Source organism: Sinocyclocheilus anshuiensis, unplaced genomic scaffold (assembly GCF_001515605.1).
Source record: "Sinocyclocheilus anshuiensis isolate Anshui unplaced genomic scaffold, SAMN03320099.WGS_v1.1 scaffold933, whole genome shotgun sequence".
In the NCBI taxonomy this organism is placed as follows: Eukaryota; Metazoa; Chordata; class Actinopteri; order Cypriniformes; family Cyprinidae; genus Sinocyclocheilus; species Sinocyclocheilus anshuiensis.
In genome coordinates this window covers 63,822-72,939 of record NW_015555754.1, presented here as the reverse complement: position 1 = coordinate 72,939, position 9,118 = coordinate 63,822, and the positions used below count along the sequence as shown (strand labels likewise).

General features: G+C 37.7%; 1 protein-coding gene across 8 annotated transcripts in view; it reads left to right on the top strand.

Moving 5' to 3' along the window:
- The window catches only part of LOC107673777 (hepatocyte growth factor-regulated tyrosine kinase substrate-like), a 24,874-nt gene continuing 15,756 nt past the window's right edge, over window positions 1-9,118 (top strand). For 3 of the 8 annotated variants that reach the window (XM_016467558.1, XM_016467562.1, XM_016467557.1), the window contains exons 1-12: window positions 1-136; window positions 2,162-2,246; window positions 2,363-2,438; window positions 3,086-3,178; window positions 4,500-4,623; window positions 4,852-4,904; window positions 4,996-5,064; window positions 5,740-5,864; window positions 6,273-6,402; window positions 7,626-7,724; window positions 7,803-7,898; window positions 7,986-8,024. In XM_016467558.1, the coding sequence (XP_016323044.1) occupies window positions 100-136; window positions 2,162-2,246; window positions 2,363-2,438; window positions 3,086-3,178; window positions 4,500-4,623; window positions 4,852-4,904; window positions 4,996-5,064; window positions 5,740-5,864; window positions 6,273-6,402; window positions 7,626-7,724; window positions 7,803-7,898; window positions 7,986-8,024 (1,026 nt within the window). In that variant the 5' untranslated portion in view covers window positions 1-99. The remainder of the gene's footprint in view (window positions 137-2,161; window positions 2,247-2,362; window positions 2,439-3,085; window positions 3,179-4,499; window positions 4,624-4,851; window positions 4,905-4,995; window positions 5,065-5,739; window positions 5,865-6,272; window positions 6,403-7,625; window positions 7,725-7,802; window positions 7,899-7,985; window positions 8,025-9,118) is intronic. The other 5 variants (XM_016467565.1, XM_016467563.1, XM_016467561.1 and 2 more) reach the window with 3 other exon arrangements.

Below are 9,118 nucleotides of genomic sequence, written 5' to 3'. Positions count from 1 at the left end.
TGCGCGCATGCGCATGCCACCCGGCAGTGAATCTCGCTTATTCACATAGGTGAATAACATCAAAACAGACACAGAGCGTCCCGATATCAGAGATCAGAAATGGGCAAAGGCGGCGGAACGTTTGAGAGACTTTTGGGTATGTGTTATATTTCATGTTTTCAGTGTTTATTTCGACTGACAGACCGATGTATCGCTGACACATCGATAAAGTGTGTCTGCTAATGCTAATGCTAGCACAGCTTGAACAGTGACGGGAACGTTAGCATTTAGCATTATTGTCTTTATTTTGCCCACCGGAGCTTCAACACACCAGTGCCATGAACTTAAACATGACATTGCGAACATCTTTTTTCAGGTAAACCGTATGGTGTTGTAACTGTAGTTGACAAATCCATTATTTTGCGTAAGCTAAGTTAGTTAGCACCACATCTGAGCTAACGCTATTCTCGGGCCTCTTTTTCACAAGCTACGTATAGTATAAGCAGGGTTTAAAATAACAAATCATATATGCGTTTCTCATAGTGTGTACTTTGTGCTTAGTGTGTATGAAGTAGTTGACTTTGTCTTCACCAAATCTCGCTGTAAAGCAGGCAATTATAAGAGGCGTGTAAACATTGTCATGGCACTTCATATCAATATTTATGTTTACAGTTGCTTATACTTTTTGGAAAAGTGTAATTTAAGGATTTTGAAGGTATTCCCGTTATTCAAGGTTGACTCTTCCTGTTTGCTCGTGTAATCGAGTGCTTCTGTATAAAGAGAGAGAGGATATTTTGCCCATTTTTATTTAGGTTCACCACATAACCGTAACTTCCTGTTACTTACACACACACACACACACACATATATGGGTTGCATATGGGTTGTAATTTCTATTCTTGATTTTTGGGATTGTGTGGTTTACTGGACAATATGTAAAATATTCATCATACGTAGGGCTGCACGATAAATCGAAATGGAATCGAAATCGCGATTCGACAGAAGCTGCGATTGTCATGCATATCTTTCAGTGAAGCACGGTTCTGTGATCAGCAGTAAATCTCCACCCAAAGGCCAGAGGGCGCTCTCATGCGGAAACGCCAAATACGCCTCGCAGCAGAAACCCAGAAAATGCCTATCGCTGCAGCTGAATAAACAGAAGATTCAACTGCTTTCAGTGATTCAACGTTACTAATAAACACACGATTATGACAATATATGGTTTATCGGAGTTATTATTATTATTATTATTATTTTTTTTTATTAAAATAAAGTATATTTATAATGCAATGCCTTTATCACCACTTAGAATACTATGAAATATGTTGCGTGCCTTATTCTGTGTAAGAAGCCACGTCATTTCACAGAAGGATTTATTTCAAACACTCGACTGACATTATGAAGTGAGTTTGGAGTAAAAATATGTTAAGTGTGGTATTTTCACATGCTTTCAGATGGAGCAACATTTACTTCACAGAGCCGTAGTTCGCTGAGAAGCTATGCAAACAGCTGTCATTATCGCGAACGATTTCTTCCATTTCATAATCGTCTGCGATGTTTTTTTGTTTTTTTTTTTGGCGTAACTTGTCAGTGAACTACGGCTCTGTGTAGTAAATGCTGCTCCATCTGAAAGCACGTTATGATGATTTACTGCTGATTACAGAACCGGCATTACTAACAAAATGCGCATGACAGTCGCATTCGATTAATCATGCAGCCCTATCATACAGTACTATATTTTATTTATGTTATATTAAATTATGTAACAGAGTATTGTGATAATTTTAATGTGAGTTATTGGACATCGAAATTAATTAATAATTAGATTTTTTCGTTTTGTAAATTTATGACTAATATATAATATGTATTATGTAATGTAAGTAATATAGGTTGGTACATGTTTATTTATTGCTCTGAATTATATTGGTGCCTATAAATTATGATAATTAAATATGATTCTTTCTTGTGTTCATTTAGTGGAAAACATGACTTGCTTATGTAGAATTTTCTATTTATTTTTGGTATCAGTATGTACCAGTGAAGAGAGATATATTTTACTATACCGTCAAACCTGAACATGGTCTTTTCTGCTTCCTTTTCTCACGTTTTTAGTAAACAGACCTTTAACTAATTGATTCTGATAACACTTGACAATAAAACGTGCTCTTTCAATCTTTCACAGATAAGGCTACCAGTCAGCTGCTGCTGGAGACAGACTGGGAGTCCATTTTGCAGATATGTGACCTCATTCGGCAAGGCGATACGCAGTAAGATAAAACATTTTCTGATGTGATTGCATGTCACTGGAAGAGCAGGAATCATGCGTTGTGATAAATATGGCTTTGACTTTCTTATATACTGTTTTGTTATTTCCCGCCACCAGGGCTAAATATGCAATTGGTGCCATCAAGAAAAAACTCAATGACAAAAATCCACATGTAGCGCTCTATGGTCTTGAGGTAAGTGTAGTTCATCTACAAATATAGAGCACTGTAGACCAGGGATTTTCAAACAACAATGAAAAGTAAAAATAAATAATAAAAGTAATATTAAGATTATTTTATTATTAAAATAATAAATAATGACTTAAATAATAAAAATAGATTAAAATCAATAAATGATGCAAAGTATATTTAAATAATTAAAATACTATAATTAATACATAATGATTAAATAATTAAATAGTGACTGTGACTATATATATAAATTTTTTGTATAATGCAAAGAAAACAACTCAAAGAAAACATCTTGGAGCGCTACTTGCTGAAAGGACCTCCGTTTAATAGTCCCAGAAGGTGCTCTTTGGTAGGGTTCAAAATTATATCTATAGAAACTATGGATCCAAGGCACTTCTTCCAGTTCCAAAATGTTAAAAAGCCTTTATTCAAACATGGCTCACTCTAAAAACATTAAAAATGACTAGAACACTGCACACTGATGCATTTCGGCCATCCAGCCTTCCTCAGAGTGTGTCAAGTACAAAATTAGTCACAGGTGTAGATATAATCAGTTGCTCAGTAGAAATGGGAGAAACCAAAATATATTTTTGTATAATGCCTCGATCAGTCAAGGTCATGTGTGTAAGCTAGCATTTGCTTGTCAACAGGTCCTGGAGTCAGTGGTGAAGAACTGTGGCCAGACGATTCATGATGAAGTGGCCAGTAAGCAGACAATGGAAGAGCTGAAGGAGCTGTTCAAGGTGATTCCTGCTTAACTCAACCTATAATATAGTGATATCTTTTGCTTTAAGAGTTGTCTTTGGCCCTGCCTTTATGGTCTTTCCAAGTGGGTTAGACCCAGTGACTCATGCTGCACTGTACTTCCTGATTGTGTCATCACGTCACATGTTTATTTGGCTGAGGGAAGTTCCAGCAGAAATCAGAAACAACACACTGTTCTTGGATTTCTTTTGCTGGTCTGTAGGGTTGGGTACTGTTCACATTTTAACCGTTACGGTACCGGTATCGGTACCTGAATTTCGGTGCCGGTACCCAACGGTACCTTTTTTTCTGTACTTTACTCTGTGTAATTACAAAAACATTTATTTCAGTGAAAAAATAAGTCCAAAAGTCTCAATTTCAACATTTTGAATAGGGCCCTACAATGGCAAACAAACTGAGGTTTACTGTTGAAATTAATACATGGAAGACAAATTGTGTGAATATTCCTTTAAAATTTTTTTTTAATTAAGTGACTCTCACAGCAGCTCTGGAGATTAGGTTTTTGTGTTCATGTCGTCATATAGTGAGACGCAGAGGCAGAAAATGACAGCGAGCCTCGTGCATGCTTCAGTATTTGTGTAGTGAACAAAACCACGGCGTTTCCGCCATTCATACATACAGAGGCAAGTGGAACATGCAGGATTCATATTTAAACCGTCTTTTTGCATTTTAATATTCACAGACACTAGTTCATATCGTGATTTGAATTAAGTGGCAGTGGCTAATTTTGATTTATTCGTCCAAAATTGACTAATTCCGTGGCATTCTGCGCTATAGAGTAAATACAATTTTTATGAATGGATTAAAATGCGCACGCCGCTTTTACAAGCTATTTAAAAGTGAAGGAAAGCGAGGAAAAGAGCGAACGCCCCGCCCCCCGCGGTGATACCGGTATTACCGGTGTTGTCACACATCGATTAACCAGTGGGAAAATTTCCTCACCGTCACAACCCTAGTGACATCACGTCACAGGGTCTCTCTTTCTCTGTCTGTAGTGTATGCGCCCAGATGCGTTCTCAGGTACCGAAATTTGGCACCGATTGATTTAACGTGAATCGGTACTCGGTAGTACCAATGCAATTCGGTCAGTACCCTTAAAAGTACCGAGTTCGGTAATCAACCCTACTGGTCTGTAAGCTTTAAAAATCACAGAAGGTTTTGAGGTGGTCAAAAAGACTTGAGATTTTTCTGTTCTCGTGTGTTTTTTTTATTTTATTTTTTTTTAAATAACCGGTTAGAGGACTTCTGTGTTCTGATTTTAAAGCCATCACTGACTGAATGTGACTTCTTTGTGTTCAGAAACAACCCGAACTGAACGTGAAGAACAAGATCCTTTATCTGATCCAGGCCTGGGCCCACGCCTTCCGCAACGAGCCCAAGTACAAAGTCATCCAGGACACCTATCAGATCCTGAAGGTGGAAGGTAAGATTTACGCAGGTTAACGCATTTCTAAAGGGCATCCATTTCTAAATTTGCAGAACCAGATTGATATGATGCATTATGCACTGCTGCAATTTATATACAAATACTTTCCAATGCATAGTGCAATTTAAAAGCAAAAATACCTGATTCATTTTCAAATGTCAGTAAAAATAAGATGACAAGCTGTGAAACTTTTTAAAAGAAAAACAATCACTTATACTCGTTCAGGTCATGTCTTCCCAGAATTCAAGGAGAGTGATGCCATGTTTGCAGCGGAAAGGGTGAGAATAATACTGTTGAGTAAATCATGTACATTTTGCACACTCTGAGATGTTTGGTTTGTCATGGGTCTGTCATTTTTTTATCTTCCAGGCCCCTGATTGGGTGGATGCAGAGGACTGTCACAGATGTAGGGTTCAGTTTGGTGTTATGACCCGAAAGGTATATACCACTCCTTTGAAAATCTACTATCCTTAGTTATATAATGTTTATGAAGTACTCTATCTAAGTCAATGTTATGATGCATAACTGCTGCGCATTTTCGCAGAAACCATATGGCCCTAGAAATGTAACCACACTTTCAATAACATTTCGGCTTGCCCTGTGTGTTGTTTGAACGAGTTGCAGGGGTGACATCTAGGCTTGCAGCGATAGACGGTGCTGACGGTGTTAAGCCGCAACGCATAGTGCAATTTAAAAGCAAAAATACCTGATTCATTTTCAAATGTCAGTAAAAATAAGATGACAAGCTGTGAAACTTTTTAAAAGAAAAACAATCACTTATACTCGTTCAGGTCATGTCTTCCCAGAATTCAAGGAGAGTGATGCCATGTTTGCAGCGGAAAGGGTGAGAATAATACTGTTGAGTAAATCATGTACATTTTGCACACTCTGAGATGTTTGGTTTGTCATGGGTCTGTCATTTTTTTATCTTCCAGGCCCCTGATTGGGTGGATGCAGAGGACTGTCACAGATGTAGGGTTCAGTTTGGTGTTATGACCCGAAAGGTATATACCACTCCTTTGAAAATCTACTATCCTTAGTTATATAATGTTTATGAAGTACTCTATCTAAGTCAATGTTATGATGCATAACTGCTGGTGGCTCTTCATTCAGCACCACTGCAGGGCATGTGGGCAGATTTTCTGTGGGAAGTGCTCTTCTAAGTACTCTACCATTCCCAAGTGTGGCATTGAGAAGGAGGTGCGTGTGTGTGAGCCCTGCTTCGAGCTTCTCAACAAGTGAGTATATGTGAAAAAGACAAATGCCTACCATTGTGCTGCTCTTTCTGTTATTTGAGAAAGGGAATTCGTGATACCTTACATAGGAATAGTTGACACAAAAATAAAATTTCTATCATTATTTATCCTATATATACTCCATACAGCCAGAGCAGAAATAAATAAAATTTTAAAATAAAACAATTATTTTAAATTGTCATAATATTTCACAATATTACTGTTTTACTATATTTCTGTGATCACAGAATTTAATGCAAAATCCCCCCCCCCACATCTTTTGTCAGAAAATGTCTTTATATCTGTAATATCTTCTTGGAGTTGTCCCTTGGGTTTCTCATGTTCATAAGCCTGCTGACGCCTAGAGATTTACCAGGATGTGTGTGTCTCCCAACCCCTCCTCCTCACCAGCCACCCCTCCCTTTCTCCCCCTCCTAGGAAAGCTGAAGGGAAGGCCACCAGCGCTGGGCAGCCCGAGCTTCCCCCTGAGTACCTGACCAGCCCTTTGTCCCAGCAGTCTCAGGTAGTGCCCACCGAATCAGTAAGTAGTTGCATTTCATAGAGGGCTCACTCTCATGGGCGTCACAATTATGGAGCATACCACCAAACTGATTGAAACGGACAATGAACCAATAGTTTATCATTCATGCCCAAGTTTATTTGGACCTTGAATGCAAAGCAATTTTGAGGCTCATGAGTGAGAGCTCATATTACTGTCTAGTTTGTGTGCTTACTGTCAATCCCACTCCAATCAGTAATAAACACTGTATTTAACGGTGAAGTGTCACTGGTGTGACCAAATAGAATTGCTGAAAAAATGGCTGGCCATTTTAGGAGTAGTTCATTTATGATAATATGATAACAGTTTTATGTTTTTGAAAAAAGTCTGTTAATCAAGGCTGTGTTTATTTGATTGAAAATACAGTAAAAAAAAAACAGTAATATCGTAAAATGTTTTTACAGTTTGAAATAACCATTTTCTATTGTAAAATGTAATATATTCCTGTGATCAAACCTGAATTTGCAGCATCATTACTCAGTGTCACATGATCCTTCAGAAATCATTCTAAAATGATTTGCTGCTCGATAAGTATTTCTTACTATTAGCAATTTTGAGAATGTTTATATTTTTTTTTGATTTTTTTTTTGATGAGTAGAAATATTAAAAGAATATTTATTTGAAATAGAAATCTTTTGTAAAAATATAAATGTCTCTGCTGTCATGTTTGATCAAATTAATGCACCCTTGCTAAATAAAATATTTTTTCTTTCAAAAAATAAAAATAAAATAAATCTTACTGACTCCAGACTTTTGGACAATAGTGTATATTCATAACAGTTAATCAGATTCACACCAATAATAGAGGCAATGTTATGTTGGGCAAACAGACAGATTGCAGGTTCATTTGGTGCTGTTAATAGTGTAGAAATTACACTCTTCACCTTTAAAATAGATGCACAGTATTTCAGTGATCATATCAGTATCAGTGTTGGTGTTTTTTTTCTCCGAATCAGTGCAAGCCAGTGATTTGACCCCTTATTAATTACTGATTATTAATTATTTCTAATTAATCTGTAAAATCCAATATTAGCCAATATTGTATTTAAAAAACATAACACGTAAATAATTGTCAGCCAAAATTTCTATATTTGTGCACTGGTAATATTTAAATTAAAACAAAATGTAATTGAAATGTGTGTAGCTCCCTCTCCTCACCTTCTCGTTGTTTCTTCTTGGCCTCCTCTTGCTGCTCTGCTCCTCAGATGCCTCCTAAGAGAGATGAGGCCGCGCTGCAGGAGGAAGAGGAGCTGCAGCTGGCCATCGCACTGTCTCAGAGTGAGGCCGAGGAGAAGGAGAGAATGGTATGTACACTAACGTCTATAAGCCAGCTGTTCTGTCAGCATAATAAAGGGTTGCATGATGATTGTGTTTGTTTACAGAGACAGAAGAACACTTACTCTGCATACCCCAAAGCCGATCCCACCCCTGTGACTTCCTCTGCCCCTCCTGTCAGCACTCTCTACTCTTCACCTGTGGTAAGAAACATTCATTGAAGTAATTGATTGAAACGCCTTGTCTAAATTTATCTTAGTGGATAAATTGTTTCTCTTTTTACCTTTCAGAACTCATCGGCTCCATCAGCTGAAGATGTGGACCCAGAGGTGAAAAAACAATCATTTTAAAGGAATAGCTCCTCCAAAAATGGTTTGTTTAGGCTACGTCCACATGAAGCCAGAGCTTTCCCTATCCAATATTTTTTTCCCCTCGTCTCAAGAAATATCTGCATCCACACGAAACCACGAGACCGACACAAAACTTTGTAGTTCTGCCACAGAGATACACTAAAAACGGAGAAGAAGACTTGGACTATACGCATAAACCTTGCGCGCGGTATGAACGTGGAACAATACATTTATTAATCTGTGTTAATGTTAGTTAATAAGATGTCAATCGTTCAGTGTTTGTTCATGTTTTTGTTGCTGATACGTGACGTAGTGTTGTCTGACTAGGGGCGAGACGTGGGCTGATGACGTCATCGTTTCAGAAAATATACGGATTCGCTGTCCACACGAAAACGCAAGGGCGGCATTTTCAGATTTATCCACTCGGGGACCCGGTTTCAAAAAATATTGGTTTCACTGTCCCAAAACACCGGATCCGTCTGGACGAAACGCCTATACGATACAAAATGTATGCGTATACAGCTAAAGGCGTCTCCATGTGGACGGTAAGGTTGTGACAGTGAGGAAATTTTCCCACTGGTTAATCGACGTGTGACAACACCGATAATACCGGTATCACCGTGGTGGCAGGGGCGTTCCCTCTTTTTCTCGCTTTCCTTCGTTTTTAAATAGCTTGTAAAAGCGGCGTGCGCATTTTACTTTCTCTTTCAAATAGCGGTAATTCGGCGTAAAGCAATTTATCGTTTTTAGTTCGTTTTAATTTTCCCTCTTTTCCTCGCTTTCCTTCGCTTTTAAATAGCTTAAAAGCGCCGTGCACATTTTACTTTCACTTTCGAATTAGCGGCAGGTCGGCGTCAATTGCTTAAATGCAACAACAAAATACAATGTCATACTCACTTTAGCCTATATATAAAACATATAACTTTTATTAACAAAACAAATAAAAATACACCATGCTATAGGGCAGGCAATGCCTAATATAAAATAACAAATAACTTGCATAAAGTTTAAATAGGTATACAAAACTGGAAATGAGTAAACATGTATAATATATAACCAAATAAATAAGAAAC